Raw genomic sequence first — 26,932 nt, 5'->3', positions numbered from 1 at the left:
ATATAATCGGAGCTTAGCCTATTCTCTAGCCGAAGCAGCTATCTCGAATACCATACTTGATGGAAAGATTAAGACACAACAAGAGCTGGCTGAATGGGACAACTGGACGTTCTCGTCCTGGTTCCGGACTGCACAGTTTCATCACTATTTTAATAGCCTGCAGGACAAAACACTGCTGTCCAGAAGCAAAACACCCTTTGAGGTGCTCTGCACCACTAGGGTGGTACCTGATCACTTGATATCGCGCCTATACAAACTGCTGCTGGTGAGAGACGATAATACCCTGCCTTCCTATGTTGAAACATGGCAGAAGGACCTGGGTATCAGAATTGAGACACAGAACTGGTTAACGATTTTTGACAAAGCAAGAAAGGCATCGGTCTCTGCCCGCTTGCAAGAAATTCACTATAAGTTTATGAGCATATGGTATCTTACACCTCAGAGACTTCGAAAGATTTATCCGCATCTTGGAGGGGAGTGCTGGAGGGGCTGCGGAGAGGAGGGCACTCTTATGCACATATGGTGGACATGCCCACAGATACGCCCCTTCTGGGAGAACATGTTCCTTGAATTTAGCAGAATCCTATCAGTTATCATACCCCCTGAGCCACACTATCTGTTGTTTCACAATCTACCCAAAATAAAAGAAGAAGCCAAAATGAGATTATTAATTCTGATGTTGAACTGTGCTAAAGGTTTGATCCCGAAGCACTGGAAATCACTTCAGGCTCCAAACGTAGAGGAATGGAGGGAAGGAGTTAAAGATTTACTTAGCCTTGAGAGATACCATTACCTCAAAATAGGAAAACTCACTACACATGAATACATGACACTAATTTGGGAAGGCAAATCGATTTAGATATTGGAATTCCACGGGATCCCATACTTCCTTGACCCAGGCCTCACATGGTGTGCCCTCCTCGTACCTTTCCTCTTTCCCCCCTCCTCCCCCCCCCCCCGTTTTTTTTTTTTTTCTCTTCCTTCCCGGCCCTCCTCCCAACACCCTTCTCTTCCTTATTTCTTCTTTCCCCTTTTTTTTTTTTTTTTTTTTCTTCTCTTTTTTTTCTTTCTCCTTTCTAGCCTGCTTACATGACCTATAGATCACTGAGTTAACTGAGTCATATAATTACTCCTGTTCTATGAAGTAGGGAGCAGGCGTATGCTATTCAAATCACTGAAAATTGCAGACGCAGTTGACTCAATAGGAAAGCCTATTGTTAATATATAATATTGATATGCTAAACGTTGATTGTATAGCACCCTCTGAAGAATGACTTAATTCTGTCCATATTTTTTTTTTTTTTTTTTTGTTTTCGTTATGCTTTAAATGCTCTTTATTTTCTTTTTTATCCTCTCAAGACCGTTGAATGTACGTTATATATTGTATGATGCAGTTAGCATTTCAACAGACTTGGCGATACTAATTGTTTTTGAAATGGCTGTATGACCTAATGTTTTTTTGTTTATGTATTCATGAGCACGTTCAACCAATAAAGCTTTTATAAAGAAAAAAAAAACCACACAGATGCATTTCAGATTTGAATAGAAGCATTTTTGTAATATACATGTATTAGCAAAAATGTGTCATAAAAATTATAGCTGTTTCAAACGTGTATTTAAAGTGAAGGTAAACTTTGATGAATGAAAGCCCGGTTTTTAAAAATACTATTACAAACAGGGGCACTTTCATTCATCAAAGTTTACAAAGCAGCCATTTTGTTTATAAACTTACCTTTCTTCTCTTCACAGCCGGAGCAGCTTCCCCCGCCAGGAGATCCTCTTTTCACGCGTCAGCAATGACTAATCCGACTTCCTCCAATCACAGCATGGCCTCAGGCAATGATTCCCCTGGGGGGAAAGTCGTGATTGGAGGTAGTCGGGTTAGTCATTGCTGACGTGTGAAGCACTGGTCAAGTCCTACAAAAAAAGGGTGGGAACTCACCAAGACTTCCACCCCCAAACAATTAATATTGTTTTATAGACACACACACAAACACGCACAGACTGTAGAGGATCTCCGTGCGGGGGAAGCTGTGAAGAGAAGAAAGGTAAGTTTATAAACAAAATGGCTACTTTGTAAACTTTGATGAATGAAAGTGCCCCTGTTTTTAATAGTATTTTTCATTCATCAAAGTTTACCTTCACTTTAAGTATACACTGTGCATCAGCACTGGCTCAGAGAGTCTAAGATGCTTATACCGTATGGTAATGACTCAATTTGTTATTTGATGATACAAGCCCCACTAATGCTCAGAGCAGCTGCTGTATTTAAAATGCTGGTGCACTGAAAATATCCAGCTATGGTTCACATGCACGTGCAGAGAAAAATGTTAACACTTAAACAGTGATACCTATTGCTAGAAGCATTTTTGCCGATGCATGTACTGTATATTGCAAATATTCCTATTCAAAGATATCTCATCTATGTGCATTTGAATTTTGACTGGAATGCCCCTTAAATCTTGTTCATAAAAATAAATGTTTTGAGTATACACACAAAGTAGTATAACAGTAGCGGACCTTTCAACAGAGGGACCTCTTCCCGAAAGTAACTCAGTAATAAGCAATAGTAGTAATAAACATACTTCTCTATATAATGATTTTGAGTATAAACATATTATGTGTGTGTATGTGTGTATATATATATATATATATGTGTGTGTATGAGTATATATATATATATATATATATATATACACATACACTGTTAATGAACATTCTGCACTTTATAATAATACAGAGTATTTATACACCGGCAGTGAGCACACTGTGCTGTATAATGAAGTCAGAATATATACACATATAAAGACTACATGGGCACACGCATATGCATTGACTGGCTGCTGTAAACTCACCAGTACTTGTGTCCTGCTGCCACTGCAACTGCTGCACCAATGGTAGTTTCGCCCCTGTTTAAGTATGGACTATGGTAAACTTACTATTGTCTTTCTGTGACATGGCTTTAAACGCAGGCATCCTTCTGCTTACCGGAGCAGGACAGAATATTTAAATGTTGATGAGTTGAAGGTCATGTTTATTGTGGATTGAAAAGGGTACTTCTGTGTAGTGCTTATGGATTTCTGTGTTATAAGAATATGACAGTTTTTTGTCCTACCCGACAGCATATGCGAGAGGCTGCTGAACGGCGGCAACAGTTGGAATTGGAGCATGAGCAAGCCTTGGCCGTCCTTAATGCAAAGCAGCAGGAGATTGACCTTTTGCAGAAGGTAAGTAATTAAGTACGCTTTACAAATTTTAGCTTTTCTGAGTATCATTGACAGCTAAGTTTAGGACAACCTGGAAAATGATATAGACAACTCTACATAGCTATTTTCAAGTCCACGTTATACTATGAACGTATTATAGTAGTGTAATGTTCACAGCTTACAATTATAACTATAATGTACTGTTATGCCATGTGGTAGTTAGCTTATTAATTTCCCTCTCTTCTTATTCCTCTACATGCCATGCAGTCTGTTAAAAAGAAAAAAAGATTCAATGAGCATTATTGAATAGGCAGGAAAACATCATCTTGGATAGGGTTCTTCAAACTTTCCCCCCCCAAGACCCAGTGCACTGATACCACATAACTTCACAACCCTATTTTTATTTTTGGTCTGAAAATTTCTGAAGTATTATACAAGAAGATATCTGCAATTTTTTGCTAAGTAACTAAAATGTATGTGTACCTTAATAATACATAATCTCAAACAACATACACACCACACACACTCTCATACAGCATACACACAACACACACGCTCATACAGCACACACACAGCACACTCTCATACAGAACACACACTCTCATACAGCACACACACAACACACACTCTCATACAGCACACACACACTCTCATACAGCACACACACCACACACACTCTCATACAACACACACACAACACACACTCTCATACAGCACACACACACACTCTCATACAGCACACACACACATTCTCATACAGCACACTCATACACACACTCAACACACACTCTCATACAGCACACACACACACACACACACTCATACAGCACACACACCACACACTCTCATACAGCACACACACACATCACACACTGTCATACAGCACACACACACCACATACACTCTCATACAGCACACAGACACACTCTCATACAACACACACACTCTCATACAGCACACACACAACACACACTCTCATATAGCACACACACACACACTCTTATACAACACATGCACAACACACACTCTCATACAGCACACACACACACTCTCATACAGCACACTCATACACATACTCTTATACAGCACACACACCACACATACACTCATACAACACACACACAACACACACTCTCATACAGCACACACACAACACACACTCTCATACAGCACACACACACACACATCACACACTGTCATACAGAACACACACTCTCATAGAACACACACTCATACAGCACACACACACCACATACACTCTCATACAGCACACAGACACACTCTCATACAACACACACACTCTCATACAACACACACACAACACACACTCTCATATAGCACACACACAAACTCTCATACAACACATGCACCACACACACTCTCATACAACACACACACTCTCATACAACACACACACCACACACACTCTCATACAGCACACACACAACACACACTCTCAAACAACATACACACACTCTCATACAACACACTCACCACACACACTCATGCAGCACACATACCACACACACTCTCATACAACACACACACCATGCACACTCTCATACAACACACACACCACGCACACTCTCATACAACACACACACCACACACACTCTCATACAGCACACACACAACACACACTCTCATATAGCACACACACAACACACACTCTCATACAGCACACACACCACGCACACTCTTATACACCACACACACTCTCATACAGCACAAACACAACACACACTCTCATACAACACACACACACACACTCTCATACAACACATACACACTCTCATACAACACACTCACCACACACATTCTCATACAACACACTCACCACACACACTCTCATACAGCACACTCGCCACACACACTCTCATACAACACAGACACTATACACACTCTCATACAACACACACGCACACTCATACAACACACACACACACTCATACAACACACATACCACACACTCTCATACAGCACACACATTCTCATACAACACACACACTCTCATACAACACACACCACACACTCTCATACAGCACACACAGCACTTACACTCTCATACAGCACACTCACAACACACACTCTCATACAACACACTCACAACACACACTCTCATACAACACACTCACCACACACACTCTCATACAGCACACACACACTCTCATATAACACACACACCACACACACTCTCATACAGCACACACACAATCAAAAGCATTAAATAACATGCCACATAATCTGGCACATAATATGTTACCTTATGATTTTGGGTGTTTCTATAAATAAATTTTTTCACCATAAGGAAAATGCATATGTTTTCTCATTCTCACGGGTGGGTTGGAGTTTGACCATCCATCCATGTTGCATTATCAGATTGTGTCTCCAGTGGTGTGCATTGTCCCTTTATGTTGTCATATGTATATCCCAGGTGCATATATATTTTGGTGCCTGACATTTCCCCATTATTCCGCTAATGTAAGGCCTTTTCATCACTGACATAAAATTATTTCTCTTTATTTATCATTTTTGCATTGAATCAGAAAAGTAGATCCTCTTCCAATAGGGAACCAACATTAACTAGAAAAAGAAGCAATGAAGTGCAAAATACATTGCTCTATTTTCACTGCAGTACCATTGTTTTATATGGAATAAATAAATAGCTGGCTTTAATTACTGTTTACATCAGCTCATGGATTTTGTGTGTTGCTGATGTCAGCCAGATTGCGCACGGCTATATAGAATGTTGTGTTTGGCGGAGAACAGACTTCCTCTTAATGGCACTGAAGGATAAACATTTAAGGAAGCAAGGGGTAAGCTTTATGTATGCACTAGGGCAATAAAATGTAAGTTCCTGAAAGTGTCACGTATTGCAAAGAAGAGGTCATATTTTAAATGTTAAAATCTATTTTAGCTATTTTAATAGTAATTTAAATTTTTCTCGATTACATATTGCTGTTTTTTTGTTTTGTGTGATTTATTTATACCACTATAAATTTTATTTATGTCAATTTGTGCCAGTATTAAGTTGATTTTTATAGTTACAATTCATGCATATATTTTATTTGTTCCTTCTAACCCAGAGTTTGGATAAGAGTTTGGATATCATAGCAAGGAAGAATGAGATGTAAATAAGATCAACTAAATAAAATCTGATTAACCATGACTTATTCTTTTACACCACGCATCACAGAGAATATACATAACTAAATTGTACATAATGTATAGTGATACATATGCATTAAGGGTGTCCACATCCATTGGTCAAGATCAGCCAGTTGTTATGGTTTTAAAGATATGTGAAATAGATTGAGATTGTAGTTGAAGAAACATTCTAATATACTTCCATGATTTATTTTGTCTCATTTTTCAGTGAGCTTTCCAATTTCTGTGAGATTGGAAGTTGATACTTTAGACTTCACAAGCCAGTCATTGTGAGTGCTATAGAAGCTCACTTAATGCTAATTGCATTTTCTTTCATGATTTGGATAGAATATACAATTTTAAACAACTTTCCAATTTACTTTAATTTTCAAATTTGCTTCATTCTCTTGTTATCCTTTGCTGAAGGAACACTATTGGTAGCTAGCTGAGCACATCTAGTTAGCCAATCACAAGAGACAACTGTGTGCAGGGCCTGCAGGCACCAATCAGCAGCTAGCTCCCACTAGTGTAGGATATGTGCAAATTCATTTTCAACAAGGAATACCAAGAGAATAAAGAACATCTGAAAATAGAAGTGCATTTAAAAGTGTCTTAAAATTACATGCTCGATCTGAATCATGCAAGTTTGTTTACTTTTCTATCCCTTTCATTGTGTCCCTATTTGAGTCAGTTTGAGTATTTGAGTTAGCAGAGCAGATGAGGCTTTTGGATCAAACTGCTCTAATTCAGGAAAGTTCTCCTCTGTGAAAAGCACCGTTGGGGTGCTCCTAGGTGGTAACTCTCCATAGAACAAGCTACTGAGTTGCTGTTCAATCCTGGTAGAACCCTTCTCTTTCTTTCTGCATAAAACAAAGTTGTACATTTAATAAATTCAGTATTCTATCTGTCTGCATCTACAGAACAGCTTGTATTCCTGTAATTTGCACTAGTAAGATATGATCACTTTTTTAACAAAAGAAAAGGATGTATTGACGTTGGAAGTTATTTTGTTTTGTGAAGATTGATTGCGCAGAGATGTTTTATCTCTCGGTTCATATCCCAGGTATCAATGTCTTATTGGAAATACAAAAGTGTTTTATAACTATGAAACTAGGGGAGGAAATTACTGTTTTTATCACTAAACAAACTATGAGCAACATTCTAAGATTTAATGACTTTAGAACTGTAAAACAGCATTTTGACAGCTGAGAACAGCTTACTGGGATGCAGGTTGTGAAGAAATAAATTACTTTTCAGGTTAAAAAATATTTTAAAATATGTAACCAAGCAAATAAAATGGACACACATAGTTCTAGTGGTGCACTAACTTTTACTTTTGCTCAAACGCTAATCGCACTAAAAGTAAACTTTTAATGCCGGCAGTTTATCTCACTCTTTCATGATTTTTTTTCTGCTCTTGAGAAAGAGGACTTAGTATTGTTGAAACGCGTTAAGATGTCTGAATAAATGTGTACTACTTCAAAAATGAGCTGTAATTTGATTTTAATATCACAGTAAACCTGCTGAAATATGGATCTGATTCCCAGTGAGTATTTTCCTTTTAGTATTCGCTTTGGGTTTGGCATAATTTATAGTGTTATAAAGAGGCTTTACACCCTACAGGGAACCTAATGTTGTTATACAGAGGTTGCGTACCAGATTGCGAGCCTCCTTCTATCCAACATATACCATATCCCTTTTAACCCTTATAAAACATTTTTTTTTTCTTCAAAATAAAGCTTTATTGGTAAAAGATTTGACAATGTATACATGCACATGAAAGCCATTATGACATAGTATCATTTACAATTATACACATTATTTTTAGCTTATCTTCTTTTTTTTTATATCGTTTCTTTGATAGTGTACTGCTATGTGATTAGCGTTGAATCTTTTCCTATACATATAAATAACTTTTCTAAGATTTAAACGATAAACTTTGAAAGAAACAAATGTTATCAGGCATTATAGGAAAGGTAACATTTAGCAGACCCTCGGCTTTTACTCATTACATTGCCGAGAGTATCTGGACACCTGATATTAGCTCTTCTGCAGATGCAGAAGGAAAAAGTCAACCAGATTGGAAAATTAGTAAAAGAGTAGGGAGGAAGTGTGAAGAGTCAAGTGAATAAAGAATAAAGAAAGGGGCGGAGGGGAAAGAGGGAAAAGAGAAAAAAAAAAAGGTGGGGGTAGTTGATATGCACTACCCAACCGCTGTCTGCTGAATCAAATTCCACGGCCCTCCCAGGTCAGTAGCATAATTTCGTGAGTACAGAGCTTACCAATTCTTAAGTAATGATACCTCTCTAACCTCAGTAGCTCTCCCACTTTAGTCTTCCACTCCAACATATTCGGGATATTTTGTTTTTTCCAGTATAAAGGGATGAGACCCTTTGCAGCATTCAACATTAAGAGGAGAAGCAGATACCTATCCTCTCCTATAACCTTGGGCAGGTGGTTATATATTAAATAGTTGGGGCTTGGGGGGATAATTACACCCAGTATTCTGCTCATTTCCCCCAGGGTCGTCTCCCAGTAATTTTTTATAAATGGGCATGACCACCAGATATGAATGAGGGTACCCTCCTCACCACATCCTCTCCAGCATCCCCCACCAGTCTGTGGATATATTTTTTTGAGTCTTTGAGGGGTGAGATACCATCTGTTTAATAATTTATAATGTGATTCCTGAATTTTGGCTGAAACCGAAGCCTTCCTCGCCCTCTCAAATATCTTTAACCACTCTTTGTCAGAAATTTCCTGTCTCAGGTCTTCCTGCCAGGCCTGTGTGTAAGATGGTAGGGGGGTCTTGCTACCCAGGACTAAAATTTTATAAATCTGTGAAATCAGGTGTGTTGGGGTGTGTGACATGGTACAAAGCATCTCAAAAGGCGTTCTGCCTCTGGTTAGGGCTTTCCTGTTCTTATGTGTATTAAAGTAGTGTCTAACTTGTGCCTCTCTAAACCAAGATGAAAAAAGCGCACCATCCCATTCGATCAGCTCTGGTCTAGCTTTCATCCTGTCCTGATGAAGGATATTAAGCATTGCTGCGTCCATTAGGTTGTATACCTTATTTGGGAAATATGGCCCTGTTTCTACTCCCATATCAGGGTTCTCCCATATTGGAGTGACGGGGGAGGACAATCCGGCGTCTTTATTAATTAATCCATCCCACCCCAGTAACACTTCGTCCAGTAGTGGGTATTTTTTAATTATATTTGGTCTGTTAGCAGAGGATATCCACGCTAATGTACCCGTGTTACCCCTCTGTAAAATTGCATTATCCAATTGAATCCATGCCTTATGCGGTGAGTTTTGACACCATTCCACTATTCTTTGGAGTGATATAGACCTTTGGTAGATCCGTAGATCAGGGACTCCAATGCCCCCCCTCTCCCTAGGCATGTAAGTAGTTTTTTTCCTTATCCTAGGCCTGCGGCCATTCCATATGTATGACTCCATGGCTGACTGGATTTGGTGCAGATAATGTGAGGCTGATGCCAAAGGAATAGTTTGGAGGACGTAGAGGACCCTAGGCAGCACATTCATTTTAACCACCCCCACCCTACCCAACCATGAGATGGTTTTATTCTTCCAATCTGTCAGATCTCGTAGCACCTCATCCCTGATACGCTTATAATTGATCTCTGTTATGTCATTTATTTTCGGTGTGATGGAGATACCCAGATATCTTAAGGTATGGTGTGCTACTTTGATCGGGCAATCTCGGCTAAGAGCTTCGAATTCCCTATGAGGGACGGAGATGTTCAAGATCTCAGATTTGGAGGGGTTGAGCAGGAAATTGGACACACTACCGAATTTTGTGAATTCATCAAGGGTGGCCTGAAGAGACCGGACGGGATCGGTGATTGTTAAGAGTATGTCGTCCGCATACATCACGAGTTTGTGTTCTGTGCCCCCCACAGACACTCCCTTTATTTGTGGATGTGCCCTGATTTTGCTAGCCAATACTTCTATCGTAAGGGCAAATAGGAGGGGAGAGAGGGGACAGCCCTGTCGTGTTCCATTTTTAATAGTGAAGGTGTTAGATAGGGTTCCATTCACCCTAACTTTCGCGTTCGGCGCAGAGTACAGGGACATAGTTCTATTAATAAATTTGGGCCCAAAACCGAATTTAACCAAAGTTTGTTGCATGAAAGACCAATCAAACGCTTTTTCAGTGTCGGTTGATACCAAAGCCATTGGGATCTTATTATTATGGGCATACGAGATTAACTGTATGACTCTCATAGTATTATCCCTAGCCTCACGTCCAGGAATAAATCCTACCTGGTCCGTTGACATTAGCTGTGGGAGGGACTTGTTAAGACGATTGGCAATGATCCTGGCCATAATCTTAATGTCCGAATTTAGTAGGGATATAGGACGGTAATTTTCCGGTCTGTCCTCTGCTTTCCCTGGCTTGGGGATAACAGCTATGTGTGCCTCCAACATGGTATGGGGCAAAAGTGGGGTCTCCGTCAAGGCATTGAACATTTTCAACATCTCTGGGGCCAGAATATCAACAAAGAGCTTATAGTATTTAGCTCCATAGCCGTCCGGCCCCGGACTTTTATCCTGCAGTAAGGTCCTTTATAGCTTGTTTAATCTCTACTAACGTAATTGGGGACTCAAGAGCCTCAGAGTCTTGATCTGTGAGCTTGGGCAAGTCTGCTTCCAGCAAGTAATGTTTTATCCTCTGCACTTTATCAGACAAAGGGAGGATCGTACCATCCTCCTCCGCCCGTGGTTGAATATTATAGAGGGACTCATAGTATACACCAAAGGTTTCTGCTATTGACTTCCCATCTTCCTTTGAAACACCCTCCCGGTTCACCATTCGGTGCACATAATGTTTTGTTCGTTTACGCGAGATTGCTCTGGCCAGCAACCTACCCGCCTTATCCCCTTGTTCAAAGAAACGCTGTTTCAGAAACAGTGCTTTTTTTTGATAGTCCACTTGAAGGAACTCGAGCAAGGCTGACCTTGCACAAGCTAAATCCCCCTGAATTTTCTCATCTGTGGGGTGCAACTTGTGCTCCCGTTCATTGATGTCCACCCTAGACAACAGGGCCTGGTACTGGTTTTTCCTTTGTTTCATCAGTCTAGCTTTTTGTTTTATCAAGAGACCTCGAATTGTACATTTGTGGGCTTCCCAGATAACTGTATCTTGAGATTCAGTATCCGCATGTATACGGAAGTATTCCACTAAGGCCCTTTCAACCTCCAGCTTAAAGATCTTATCTTCTAATAAAGTGTCGTCCAACTTCCAAATATAGGGAGTGATCGGCACATCAGGCCATAGGATGGTACAACTGATTGGCGCATGGTCAGACCATGTGATATTGTGAATGTTACTACTTGTCGTTATGGTAAGGCCTGCAGAGTCTGTAAGTAAGTAATCTATTCTTGAATACTTCCTGTGTGGGTGGGAATAGAATGTAAATTTTTTTGTGGTAGGGTGGTGTACACGCCAAATATCATGTAATGCTAAATCTCTCAATGAGGAGATCATCCGTTTAAGGTTTCTATGGGGGACACTGGAGAGGCCGTTCGAAGTGTCTAATGCTGGGTTTAATGATGCGTTCAGGTCACCTCCCATAAACAAAAGGCCACATTGCACTTCCAACACTTTATGTGTTATTTTCTGGAGAAAAAGGTGTTGAGCTTGATTGGGGCAATATATATTAGCAAGTGTGACCAGTGTGCCACATAGTGACCCCTTAAGGATGATATATCTTTATTTATTTATTTATTATCGGTTATTTGTAGAGCGCCAACAGATTCCGCAGCGCTATAAACAAAGGGGAGTACAAGAAAACAATTATAGGGTAGAGGGCCCTGCCAAGAGTTGCACTGTTGTAGTCAGCTCTTAAGAAGGTGATCTACAAACAGCTGGACTCTTAGGCTTACATGCTAAGAGGGTTCAGGGGATTGCAGTGGAGGAGAGGAACTGGTAATAGGAAAGGTCAGCGTAGGTTGTATGCGTCCCTGAACAGTAGAGTCTTTAGGGAGCACTTGAAGCTTTTAAAACTAGAAGAGAGTCTTGTGGAGCGAGGCAGAGAGTTCTAGAAGATGGGAGCCAGTCTGGAGAAGTCCTGTAAACGGGAGTGTGATGAGGTGACAAGAGAGGAGGAGAGTAGGAGGTCATGAGCAGAGCAAAGGGGACGGGAGGGAGAGTATCTGGAGACAAGGTCTGAGATGTAGGGGGGAGCAGTGCAGTTGAGGGCTTTGTATGTAAGAGTGAGAGTTTTGTGTTTGATCCTAGAGGCAAGAGGAAGCCAGTGAAGGGATTGGCAGAGAGGCGCAGCAGATGAAGAGCGACGTGTAAGGAAGATGAGTCTGGCAGAGGCATTCATTATGGATTGTAAAGGAGCTAGGCGGCAGGTGGGGAGACCAGAGAGGACAGAGTTGCAGTAATCAAGGCGGGAAAGAATGAGAGAGTGGATTAAAATCTTAGTTGTGTCTTGTGTAAGGAAGTGTCTAATTTTAGAGATGTTTTTAAGGTGGAAGCGGCAGGCTGTAGCCAAGGACTGAATGTGAGGAGTGAAGGAAAGATCTGAGTCAAATGTGACCCCGAGACATCGGGCATGTGGGGTAGGGGTAATGATGGAGTTGTCGACAGTTATAGAGATATTGGGGGTGGAGATTTTGGAAGAAGGGGGGAAAATGAGGAGCTCAGTTTTGGAGAGATTTAGCTTGAGGTAGTGAGAGGACATCCAGGAAGAGATGTGAGAAAGACAGTTAGTGACACGGGTTAGCAAGGAAGGAGATAGTTCTGGTGCAGAGAAGTAGATTTGGGTGTCATCGGCATACAAATGATATTGGAAACCATGGGACTTAATAAGGGAACCTAGTGATGACGTATAGATTGAGAAGAGAAGGGGACCGAGGACAGAGCCTTGCGGTACTCTGACAGAAAGTGGTGACGGGGCAGAGGAGGCCCCAGAGAAGGCTACACTGAAGGTACGGTTTGACAGGTAGGAAGAGAGCCACAAAAGGGCTGTGTCACAGATGCCGAAGGATTGGAGGGTTTGGAGCAAAAGAGGGTGGTCAACAGTGTCAAAGGCTGCGGACAGATCAAGGAGGATAAGCAGAGAGTAGTGGCCTTTTGATTTAGCTGTAAATAGGTCGTTGGTGACCTTAACAATAGCTGTCTCTGTGGAGTGATAGGGACGAAATCCAGATTGCAGCGGGTCAAGAAGGGAGTTTAACGTAAGGAAATGGGATAGGCGTGCATATACTAGTTTTTCAAGAAGCTTTGAAGCAAGAGGGAGGAGGGAAATTGGGCGGTAGTTGGATGGGGAGGTAGGATCAAGGGAAGGTTTTTTGAGGATAGGTGTGACCAGTGCATGTTTCATTGATGAGGGAAATGTACCAGTGCTGAGGGAGAGGTTGAAAATGTGTGTTATCATAGGGGTAAGTATAGCAGAGAGAGAGGGGAGCAGCTGTGAGGGGATAGGGTCAAGGGGACAGGTAGTAAGGCGAGAGCGCAGTATAAGTGCTGAAACTTCGTCCTCAGTAACAGGGGAGAATGAACTAAGTTTCAGGTTATGAGGGGTGTGGTTGAGTGAGAGTATTTGAGGGGGGGAGAGAATGGAATTGTGTTGAGAGCTGATTTCATGTCTGATGGAATCAATTTTGAAGTGACTGGCAAAGACTTGAGCTGACAGAGAAGTTGTATTAGGAAGTGGGGGAGGGCGGAGGAGAGTATTGAAAGTGGAGAACAGACGTTTTAAGTTTGAAGAAAGATTAGAGATAAGAGTAGAGAAGTAGTGTTGCTTGTGGAGATTAAGGGCAGAGTAGTAGGAGTTCAAGATGAATTTGTAATGAAGAAAATCAGCTGAACTCCGTGATTTTCTCCAATGTCGTTCAGCAGTACGGGAACATCTGCGTAGGTACCGTGTCAGAGGAGTATGCCAGGGCTGGGGATGAGTGTGTGATTTCCTAGCAGTGGTAAGAGGGGCAAGATTGTCAAGGACGGATATAAAGGTGGAATTATAGTGGCAGATAGATTGTTCAGGGCAGGAAAAGGAGGAGAAGGATGAGAGGAGCGGTTGAAGGGAATTAGCAAGTTGTTGCTGATCTAAAGACCTAATGCTTCTGTGAAGTTTGGTGTGAGGAGTAGAAGGTGGGAGACTTGTAGGAAGGGATGATATGTTGCAGGTGAGGAGATGGTGGTCAGAAAGAGGAAAAGGGGAGTTTGAGAAGTTTGAGAGAGTGCATCGATAGCTAAAGATCAGGTCAAGGGAGTGACCGTCTTTGTGAGTGGGAGAATCAGTCCATTGTGACAGACCGAAAGAGGAAGTGAGTTGCAGAAGTTGTTTAGCAGATGAGGCAGTGGGATTGTTAAGGGGGATGTTGAAGTCGCCAAGAATGAGGGCAGGGGTGTCTGAGGAAAGGAAATAAGGAAGCCAGGCAGCAAAGTGATCTAAAAATTGAGTTGGGGAGCCGGGGGGGCGGTATATGACTGCAACACGTATAGAGAGGGGAGAGAATAATCGAATCATGTGTGCTTCAAATGAAGAAAATGTGAGTGAAGAGAAGGGCTGTATTTGTTGGAAGGTGCACCGAGAGGAAAGTAAAATACCGACACCACCTCCTTGTCTATTGCCAGACCTAGGAGTGTGGCTGAAATGGAGACCCCCATGTGACAGTGCAGCAGTGGATGCTGTGTCTGAAGTAGAGAGCCAGGTTTCTGTAAGAGCCAGAAGGTTAAGAGAGTGGGAGATAAAGAGATCATGGATAGAAGTTAACTTGTTGCAAACAGAGTGAGAGTTCCAGAGTGCACAAGTGAAGGGGGAGGGGTTTTTAGATGTAAGAGGAATGTGATTAAGGTTACCAGAGTTTAGTTTATGAAGTCTATTGAAAGGCACACAAGGATGTGAAGGGTTAGGAGGTTGTGAGGGACCAGGATTAGGGGAGATGTCGCCAGCAGCTAGTATGAGCAAGAGGGAGAGTGACATGAGATGAGAAGCAGATTTGCAGTAATGAGACTGTTTAACTGAAGTGCAGGGGGGAGAGAGAGTATTTAGGAATAAGTAGAGTTCATGAGTACAAAAGTAAGGGGAGTATAAGAGAGATGGGCTAATGAACAGTGCAGGTGGAGAGGGAGAAGGAGTAAGTGAGTAATGTAGTTTGTTATAGAGACAAGAGGTAGCAAAAAGGAATATGAAGATATTGAGCATTATTATGAAAGTGGGAACCAAGTAAACACATAAGACACAGTGTTACAGCAGCACTTGCAAAAGGATACAATGAGATACATTAAACATAGTATTACAAGAGTACTTGCTTTGTGTCTTGCCCCTTGCCCAATCCTTGTTCAATTCTTGTATAATTCTTAAAAATTGATGCCTCACTTATAAAATGTTCAGGGTCACGGTATACCTGATGGAGCTGGAAAGGGGTTTTGGAATTAATGAGGATACCCACCCCATTTTGCTTCTTGGGACCTGATGCAAAATAAGCTACAGGATAGTGGTGACTGAACCATTTAGGCTCATGAGCAGCAGAAAAATGAGTTTCCTGTAAAAAGATGACATCCCCCCCTTGTCTATGTAAGTCCCTTAACACTATTGAGCGCTTACCTGGACTATTAAGACCTTTGACGTTAACAGAAATCAGTTCAGTGGGCTGGTGCCCGGCCGTAGGCTGTACATATGTCATGTTGTTGCCAAGGAAAGAGTAATCGAGGAGAGTAAAGGAAAGAGAAAAATCAAGAAGGAAAATCGCCTGAAAGTGCAAAGTAATATAGCTAAGTAGTACAAGACTATTGCAATTATGTAAACAACAATTTACAATCCTTGAACTTGTAAGGCACAATTCAGACTCGATCAGAGATTCGAGTGCAATCTAAATAATTAAACTTACCAATTAGGGAAAGTGTTCCCTGTGTTCTCACAAAACCTATGGACTTTTAAACATTAAACATTAAACATTTAACAAATACATTCTTCAGGTTAAACCTTATTCAGTTTTTCTAAACCCATTATTCCTGACTAAATTATAATAACAAACTAGCATAAGATGCAGGAATGATCCCCAAACTTTTTGTCAAATCACACTACTTCTACACATTACTCTGACCCCGTCATATGGTGTAATGTTTCTATATTGAGAGGGCCAGGGTCTAACGTTATATATGGGCTTGTGTACTCTGCTAAACTCTCTAATGAACCAAACATTATGCTATTGTCCTGTAACTGCAGAGTGTATCCTGTTCTAAAGTTTGTCTATAGCATCTCCCCACCCTATCTTTTGAGTGAGTCCTCTGCAATATCCTGTGCTTCATTTCCAATGAGACAAACCATTAACCATATAATAACTTGTAGCTTAAATGTGTAAAACAAATATGCTTAGACATAGAGATTGTCCAAATCTTAAAGGAACAGAATCATGTTAATGTCTTGATATATCCCAAGAGGGACATAGTAATGAGGTTTTGAGACCAAACCTGACTCCAAGTTCAGAGAAGGAACTTTTCACTAAAGGACCCTGACTCAGCCAGGAAGTTGTTGAATCTCAGCATGTTCCTCATCAGCTTGGTCCCCTGGGGCTCCCGCCCTTCTCGGTGGTGGTAGTATGCGAAGTCCTAAGGCTTGATTAAAGGAAGGCAGGTCCTCTATGTTTCTAAAAACATGTGTTGCATTGTTCCTTGTTACGATGAGACAAGTGGGAAGCCCCATCTATAGGGGATCTTTTTGTCCTTCAGCGTGGAAGTAATAAAACAGAGGTCACGTCTTTTCTGTAGGGTAGCAGGACATAGATCAGAATAAACCTGTATTTCGGATCCCCTAAATTCTATTTGCTGTTTTGCTCTGGCCATCCGTAAAATGTCCTCTTTGTCCTTAAAGGATAATAGTTTTAATATTATGTCCCTGGGAGGGGCCCTGTTTGGCGGTTTAGGACGCAAGGCCCTATGAGCCCTCTCTATCGGAATTTCAGGGCCTGCCTCAGTATTCTTGAGGTACTTGACAAAGTCCTGTATGTAGGCCTGGATAGCTGGGGGTTCTACCGTTTCCGGGACTCCCCTCAATCTCAAGTTATTTCTGCGGCTTCTATTTTCCAAGTCCTCTATTCGGTCCATTAACGTATGTACTGTGCTTTCTTGAGCCTGTATGAAGCTGGCCTGTAGCTGGAGGTCTGAGTTGAGTGCCTCATGTTTCTCTTCAATTTGAATAACTCTATGGTCGACTGCAGCAATTTCTTTCTTCAGCTCACCAAACATAGACTTAAAGTCCTTCATAGCCTCCTTTATATCATCCTTAGAAGAGAGGTGTCTGATGTCTTCCTTTGTTAGAAAATTTTGTTGCCCAGCAACAGGCTCAGAACTGTGAACTTGTGCCGTGGCCGCTATGATGTGTGGGTCAGGACTGGTAGCTGGGGTAGCTGGATCCGCAGCAATTAAATAGTTCATCATAGAGGATTGGGTACTTTTTGCAGGTTTAGAATTTCTTTTACTAGCCATCACCACAGCCCAGTTGCAGCCCTTGTTGCTGCTGTCAATTGATAATTTCAGTATACTATGGCAGAGGCTGCAGTGTGCCCAGGCAGGCTATTAATTTCTTATGTCTAGGGCAGAGGTAGTCCCATGCAGTGGTTATGAAATTATTTTATTTTTGAGGACTTCTGTGGTACTGAAAAGTATATGGGGGATATAGTGCTTTATGAAATAGAAGCCCCCTCAAGTTTACTGGATTAATCCCACAGCTTCTCTCTGCCACTCACTAGTACCTTTATTGACTCTGTCGCAGTGAGAATCAGAAAATCTCCACTGGGCCAGGCTCAGGCTCTAGGCCCAGTGCGGCCTATCTCTGAGGGAGCTGCGTGCACTATCAGTGAGGAGACTAATTTCTGCAATACTAAGGGAGTTCTTCCCTTTGTCAGTGTAGTAGCGAAGGTGTAGTGTCCCCCACTAGTCTATCAGTGCAGCTATGGGCCCAAGCTATCGCCCTATTTGTGAGTGAGTCAGGACCGACCTCTCCGGTCAGTGATTTGCGGCTATTCTTTTCTTGTCTGCCCCTCCCACCGTGGGTACTCACAAAGTCCGGGGCTATTGGGTTTTTGTATCCCTTAGAGGACTTCTTCACTGCTCCGCTGCTGTTTCCCTTCAGTGAACCTCCGAGTGAGTCTCCATCGCGGCTGTCGCCACGTCACTTTCTACCGCGGGCAGCAGCCGAACTTGCAATCCGTCAGAGCGGCTTATCTCCGGCCAGCAAAATTAGCGAAGGGGTAAGGTGGGGCGACTGATCGCTAACTTCCGAGCTTTCAAAAGTTGCTCCTTTAGTCCTCAGCGCAGAAGAACCGAGATTCAAGGTAGTAGTTTTATTGGCACATATACAAGACACAGTACAATTCCTACTTACAAACAGTAGGTTTTAAAAAAGCCTTTCACAATCTATGATGTGAACAATTCTTTGATCCAGAAGCAAGGAAGACCACAGCCGACTGGTATGTCTCACTTCTCATCTGAGCGCTGCACGCAGCTTAGGTCACAGTAGGTGGCTTTGTCCAAACCCTTCTTTAAAACATGTAGATAGCTTGACGCGTTTCCACCGGTGTACGCCCGGGCTTTATCAAGAGCAAGATAATATACTGAGTTGAGTGTTCATATTTAAAGCCGGTGCTTCCACCTGATTGGATACTGATACACACCAATCCGGATGCGTTCTACGTACACACCCTTATGAACAGCGGATTGACTATTTCAACCATAAAGGCAATTATTACAAGTTGTATACTAAATCACAGGATAACAATTGATTATACTCAGTGGTACAATTGAGCGCAATAATTTAATATTTTAATACTTTAATATCTCAATATAATTTATTTGTTGTATCAGAGTCTATGAATCTCTTCTTCAGTTAGTTTTATAAAGAATTTTTCCATAGGAATACATATTTGTGCAATAATTTTTGTATAACAACATGAATTTACTTATGTGTTTTTTTATTTACAACAATATTCAGTATACTATGAATATATTTATCTTCTAAGTTTCTAATTTATTTATGATGTATTTAAAATGTATTTTTATATGTATTTTTATATGTTTATTGGTGTATATCATTTTTTGTATTTATTTTGTTCATTTTAATATATTATATTATATTGTTGTACGTGTTCTTTACACAACTATTATATGCAATTTTTTAGTATTTATATTCCTAATTGTGTGCTCTAATAATTCTGTACCCTAATGGTTCTTGTAAATATATGCAGTTTGCGCTCAATTGTACCACTGAGTATAATCAATTGTTATCCTGTGATTTAGTATACAACTTGTAATAATTGCCTTTATGGTTGAAATAGTCAATCCGCTGTTCATAAGGGTGTGTACGTAGAACGCATCCGGATTGGTGTGTATCAGTATCCAATCAGGTGGAAGCACCGGCTTTAAATATGAACACTCAACTCAGTATATTATCTTACTCTTGATAAAGCCCGGGCGTACACCGGGGGAAACGCGTCAAGCTATCTACATGTTTTAAAGAAGGGTTTGGACAAAGCCACCTACTGTGACCTAAGCTGCGTGCAGCGCTCAGATAAGAAGTGAGACATACCAGTCGGCTGTGGTCTTCCTTGCTTCTGGATCAAAGAATTGTTCACATCATAGATTGTGAAAGGCTTTTTTAAAACCTACCGTTTGTAAGTAGGAATTGTACTGTGTCTTGTATATGTGCCAATAAAACTACTACCTTGAATCTCGGTTCTTCTGCGCTGTTCTTACTTCACAGCTTTTTTGCATCACGTCATTATCCAGTGTGGGGAGAGAGACACAGGACGAGAGTGGCTGCATTAGGATCGAGTTGAAAAGAACATTACTTGTGGGTGGAAACACCTGTATCCCACTTTGTTCTACAGAGGATAAGTTTGTATTTAAGACTAGTGGTAATATTGTCATTTTCTATGTGAAGCGCTGCTTTCTATTTTCCTTTTCTCCTTTAGTCCTCAGGGTAAGATCTTTAGGCCGCGATCAGGCGCATAGTTCACAGCACACCGGCCCCTTCAAACCGCCACAGAAAAAATGATTTCTTTGTCAAGGGAATCTGTTTAGGACTTTCATTATTGCTAATTATAGGGTGTAAAATGATAATTGGGGTATTTGTTTTGTAGTGAGAACAACAGGGACAACTGAGCTTTTTCAGCAGGCAGCCATCTCCATTCATGGCTTGGCTCCGCCCCCCTAAAACATCCTTATAAAACATTTTTATTAATATTTACATTAAATCATTTTTAGCAAAAAGTTATATATGAGTGTAATACTTTATTTTAATGTGTTTGGTGAATATTTTTTTAACCCTTACACTTTAAGCTAGGTCTTCAGGTGTGCTAATCCATTAAGCAAAAATGTTGTTTCCGCTCAAGCGCAATCATTTACTTTCAACTTGTAATTTGTGCGCTTGTTAGCACTGTCAAGACATTGCTTATCTAGCCCATGCTTTGCTAAATAAATGAATTAATGAATGTTTGCTTACATCCTTAATCATTTTTTTTTTTTTTTGGTTAAATATTATTCTCATAGACAAATCCCTATCAACCAAAAAAGGGCTAGATTAATTTATAAGTGGAGCGCTAATTTAACGTGCACCCATAAACGGGCAAATTTGACCGTTTACGGATGCACATTAAATAACCAGCCATTACGAGTAGCTGGTTAATGCTACCGTGATAACTGCGATTCACCTAATAACTGCGATTCACATCCCAGGAGTTGACAACTGGGAGGCAGACTTTCTCAGTCATCAGTCTCTACATCCAGGAGAGAGGTCTCTTCATCAGGATGTGTTCTATCTTATTGTAGAATTATTGGGCCTACCAGAAATAGATCTGATGGCCTCTCGTTTGAAAAACAAACTATCCAGGTACCTTGCGAAGTCCAGAGATTCTCAAGCAGCTGTATTGGATGCTCTTGCAGTTCCTTTGTCCTTCCAGCCTACTTCCCTATTTCTTCCTCAGATGCTTCTTTCCAGAGTGATTTCCAAGATAAAATTGAAACAGTCATTTGTAATCCTAATCGCTCCAGCGTTGCCTCACAGGATTTGGTATGCGGATCTGGTTCAAATATCCAGTTGCCCGCCATAACCGCTTCTTCTAAGGCCAGACCTTATGTCTCATGGTCCCTTTTTCCATCCAAATCTAAAGTCTCTAAATTTAATAGCATGGAAATTGAATTCTGAGTCATAGAGAATTCTCATATTCTGTAATTAAAACTTTGATTCAGGCTCGTAAGGCTGCTTCTATGAAAATTTATCACAAAGTTTGGAAAACTTATATTTCTTGGTGTATCGACCACAATTTTTCCTGACATTCATTTATAATTTCTAGGATTCTTAATTTTTTGCAGGATGGTTTAGATAAGGGTTTATCTGCCAGTTCTTTGAACAGACATGTTTCTGTTCTTTCTGTATTATTTCATAGGAAGATTGCTAATCTTCCTGATATTCATTGTTTTGCTCAGGCTTTAGTCCGAATTAAACCTGTTATTAGGCCTATTTCTCCTCCTTGGAGTCTTAACCTAATGTTAAGGCAGGGTTGAGCCTATGAATAAGTTGGACATTAAACTACTTTCCTGGAAAGTTTTGTTTCTTTTGGACATCTCTTCTACTAGAAGAGTTTCTGAATTGTCTTCTCTCTCCTGTGAGTCTCCTTATTTAATATTCCATCAGGACAAGGCTGTTTTGCTAACTACTTTTACATTCTAACCTAAAGTGGTTTCCTCACACAACATTAGTAGGGAGATTGTTGTTCCCTCTTTATGTCCTGATCTGAAAAATGCTTCTGAAAGATCTTTGCATCTTTTGCATGTTATTAGAGCATTGAAATATTATATTGATGCTACTAAAGATTTTAGACACACTTCCAGTCTCTTTGTTTGTTCTTTTTTTTCTGGCCCCAGGAAAGATCTTTAACTTCTTGGTTAAAACTTTTGATTCATAGAGCTTATTTGGAGGCGGGTCAGCCTCCACCACAAAGGATTACAGCTCATTCTACTAGATCAGTTGCCACATCTTGGGCTTTCAAGAATGAGGTTTCAGTTGAGTTTTCAAGAATGAGGCCACTTGGTCTTCTTTGCATACCGTTACTAAATGTTTAAAATATTTATGTTTTTGGTTCGTCGGAAGCAGCCTTTGGTAGAAAGGTCCTTCAGGAAGTTGTCTCAGATTGATAATTGTGCCTATATTTTGAGTTTGTCATAAGAGATGTGTTTTCTTTTGGGTTGTGGATACATTTCTCAGCAAAAAAAGCATTTCTTTCACTCCCTCCCTTTATTGTTACTTATGGACTTCCACAGCTTGAGTATCAGATCCCATATGTAACGGATCGAGGACTCTAACCACCTATATGAAAGAAATCATAATTTATATCTTACCTGATAAATTAATTTATTTCATGATGGCGAGAGTCCACTAGTGCCCACCCGTTTGGGGTTGTTTTAAGCACATCTTTTTTTCCCTGTTTATAATTTTTGGCTCTTACTCCTTCTTACAACTCACTGATTGGCTATGTGTTAAACTGAGGTATGTGTGAGGTGGGAGGGGTTTTATGGGCTTTTTGAGGTTTGGGAAGCTTTGCCTCCTCCTGGTAGTAATGCATATCCCTTATGTAACGGATTGTGGACTCTCGGCACCATGAAAAAAATGAATTTATCAGGTAAGATATAAATTGTTTTTTATTTTTACAAAATATATATTTTTTTTATTTCTGTAGTTTAGATCCCTCCTCATCCTCCCTGATCCTTCCCCCAAAGCGGCACTCTAAAACTCCCCACTCCCCTACGCCATATTTGTTACTGGCAGCCAGTCTGCCAATAGCAAATTATCAATTTTTAAGTTTATTTTTTTTATTTATTTTTTATTATTTCCTTTTGTGTAGTACAACCCCCCTCAACCTACCCACCTCCCCCACCCTAGCAATAACTGGCCCTACACTATAAACCTATATAGGATGAAGAGGGGACTCTACAGTAATTGCTAGGAGCCTATGTCGTTCTATAATGTAGGGCAGTAGCGGACCTACTCAACAGTCAACTCATTAGCAATATTTATAATTTAAATGCTGCTCTATATAATGATTTAGAGGATAAATAAGCCCTAGCCTGTGCTAATTAAAGGCTCCCTTGCACTAGTATTGTATACATTCTGCACACACACACACACACACACACACACATCTATAGACTGGCTCCTATACCCCCCTAAAAGCCCTTGGGCCCTCCTGTCACTGCACCTGCTGCACCAATGTTAGTTCCACCCCTGGTGTAGGGCTCCATCCCTCACTCTCCCCTGCATGTAGTGTAGGGAATCCTGCCCTGTGATGTTTAGGTAAGTGCCTCTGTTCCTGATTTTGCAGTTCTGTCATGTATATAACAGCAACTTTAATTTTGTGTTAGCAAGTACTCACGTCATTAATAAAGTTACCACAGTTTTCTCATATTGCTGCCTTATTATACACTGCTTGCTTCAGCAGACGTTTACCTCAGAAATATCCCACAACAACAAGTGGGGAACCCAAAAAGGAAGTGTATAATCTATAACTAACAGCCTATGCATCACACCTCCTTTCCTTCTCAAAAATGTAGAACAAAAGTTAACAATAATAAATTAACAATTTAGATATTTTGTCTTAATCCGTATCTCTTTGTCCATCATCTTCCTGACCCACAACCTCTTTTTTAGGAGACCTTATTCTTCTTTTACTAGGATACTATTTATGCCTTCTCACTGTGGAGTTTCTCTGACTATAGTCCCTTAATGGATCTGGATGCTGCCAGTAATCTGTGGCCCTTCTAATTATCTGGGAATGGCCAGTATTTTCTTGACCATGGTTCTCTGTACCTTATCTTAAAACGTCTTGTTCTTTTTTTATATATATATATTTTTATTTATAGACCAATTCATGATACATTTCAGAGAAAAAGACAGAAGTAGAAATCAAACAAAATAAAATATCATACATAGAAGATATTAATAAGATATTTCTCTTGTTAAGTAGCACATATAAGAATATACATATATCAATATATCTACTGATTGGAAGACTTTCCATCTAACATAATAAAGGATCATTTTACTCTTTTTATATTAATTGGGGATTTTCTGCATTAAACATAAATACAAAAGTAAAAGAAACAAAGAGGAAAAAAAAAAGAGAAGGGGAAACGGAAGGGTGAAACCAAAACCTGTCGCGTATCCAGCGACGAGCACCGAGCCTAGCACCAGGAGGGGGGGGGGGGGGGATACATTCCTTAGAATTAAAGCCATGAAATTATCAGTCTTATGGAATTGTCTCGTAAGATCAAATTGAGTGTTTAAGGGACATGCAGGAATAATTTCCAGCCATTTATCCAGATATGCTTGGATCTGCTTAACATATAATGTAGGAGTGTTGAATTGTTCTAAGATAATCTGTGAATATATAGCTTGTTTAAAAGTAGTTATAGATGGTGCAGCCTTTTTTTTTCAATTCTGTAAAATTAGTATGCGGCCGATCATTATAACAGTGTTGAGTAGTTTAAACTTTTTTGTAGAGGACCATGAAAACAAGAAAAAGATGTGGAATGGCTGTAGTACAACTCTAACATCAAGTATCGTATTGAGCCAATAATTTATCTTAAACCAAAATTGTTTTATTTTTGGACAATACCACATACAGTGCAGTATATCCGCTGAGGCACCTCTACATTTAAGGCAATTACTAATTCCACTATCCAGCCATTTAGATAGTTTTTTGGGCGTAATATATACATCATTTATTAATTTAATATGCAATTCTTTTCAGGAGCAGGATAGTGGGACCTCTCTAACCCATTTAATGCTTGATTGTATATTCTCTATTGTTATCGCTTGATTTAGTTAATAATATATTTAAAGCTAATTGACCTTGTTTGGCCAACAGTATCTTATATAATAGAGAAATAGAGTAAATTCCATTTCTATACAAGTTGATATAATCCCCAAGTTTCCCAAATTGGCTTATCTCTAAAGATGAACCTCTGTAGTCATAGATATAGTGCCTGAGTTGTAGGTATGCATAAAAGTTATTTCTAGGGATATTATATTCCTGTGCTAGAGATTCAAAGGTTCTGACTATGTATGCTCTCTCTAAGCATTGGCCTACATATTCCAAACCTTTTTGTTCCCAAGAGTTAAATATCCTAGAGTTCTACCCCTGGTAAAAAGAGCGGATTACTTCGTATAGGCAATAAAGAAGAGAAACGTCAGTTTATATTGAGAGCTCAGCATGTCCTTTGCCATGCAATATTAACATTGCGGACTACCATACTATTTCTTACTATTCTTGGCAATTGAGGTATAGGACAATGCATAATGACTTTTAATGTAAATGGAAATACCATATTCTCCTCAATTTGGAGATTCGTGAGAATGGTTCTTTTTTGTAATCCAGTCGATTACGAATCAAGCTAGTATTGTGGTATCATACCACTTCATATCTGGAAAAATGAATCCACCCTGTTCCACTGGTATATAGCTGGTGATAGCTTTTTTAGAGATAATCTGTGTCTTTTCCCTTTCCCAATAAACTTAGTGCAGTCCCTATTAAACTGCTTTATATCTTTATTTAAAATAAAGAAAGGGAGGTTCTGCATAATATACACTACTTGCGGAAAAAGGATAGATTGTATCATCATGATTTTAGCAGATAATGATATTGGGAAGCTGGACCATTTTTGAAGTTTCCTAAAAGCATTTCAAAAGAATATTTCATGGCCTCTACCTCTCTGAACAGATGGGACTTGAAACTACTTGTGTTTTTAAAAATCCAAAGAATTTCAGATTTCTTTGCGTTAAGTTTGTAGCCTAAGAATGAGCTGAAAAGATTGAAAATATTCAATACCTTGGGGATGCTTCCCTTAGTATTTTTGAGATAAAGAAGGAGATCGTCTGTGTAGAGGGATAAAACTATATTCTGCTAACCTAAATTAATCCTTTTTAATTTTTCTCTGAGCAAGATAGCTAATGGTTCTATAGCCAAGTTAAATAAGATGGGGGAAAGAGGACACCCTTGTCTTGTTCCTTTGTGTAGAGAGAAACTTGGTGTTGCGCTCCCATTAATTAGAATAGAAGAAATAGGCAAGTTATATATAGATTTAACATAAGTAATACGATTCTGGGCAAATCCAAATTTATGTAGAGAGGTGAAGAGATGGTCCCATATTACCGAGTCAAAAGCTTTCTCGGTGTCTACTGTTAGTAGGGCAAAATCTTGTTTTGAAGTAGAGTTATTTTTATGGAGCCTATTCTATAAGTCTTCTTGTAGGGTTGTCACCCTGCAAATATTTTTAATAGAGGAACGAGATTCCATGAAGCCAGTTTGGTCTTTATGAATAATCTGTTGTAAACCGGTTTTAAGTCTATTTGTAATGATGGAAGCGAGCATTTTATAGTCAACATTAGGTAAGGATATAGGTCTATAGGAACCTGGATCTGAACCATCTCTGTCTTTCTTTAGGATAAGAGTGATAACAGAGGCCAATAAATATTTAGATATAGTATACTTTTTGGTGAAATAATCATTAAAAAAGGCTAGTTAATGTATCACCTATTTGAAAT

At 40.0% G+C, this 26,932-nt stretch overlaps 1 protein-coding gene across 2 annotated transcripts in view; it reads left to right on the top strand.

Annotated features, from left to right (window-relative positions):
* RIMBP2 (RIMS binding protein 2) overlaps positions 1–26,932 on the top strand; it is a 1,089,352-nt gene that overhangs the window by 795,355 nt on the left and 267,065 nt on the right. For both annotated transcript variants that reach the window (XM_053701856.1, XM_053701857.1), the window contains one exon: positions 3,123–3,227. In XM_053701856.1, coding sequence (XP_053557831.1) covers positions 3,123–3,227 — 105 coding nt within the window. The remainder of the gene's footprint in view (positions 1–3,122; positions 3,228–26,932) is intronic.

This window comes from Bombina bombina, chromosome 2 (genome assembly GCF_027579735.1).
Source record: "Bombina bombina isolate aBomBom1 chromosome 2, aBomBom1.pri, whole genome shotgun sequence".
NCBI lineage: Eukaryota > Metazoa > Chordata > Amphibia > Anura > Bombinatoridae > Bombina > Bombina bombina.
The sequence above is the reverse complement of the archived record's forward strand: the minus strand, read 5'-3'. Positions and strand labels throughout refer to the sequence as shown.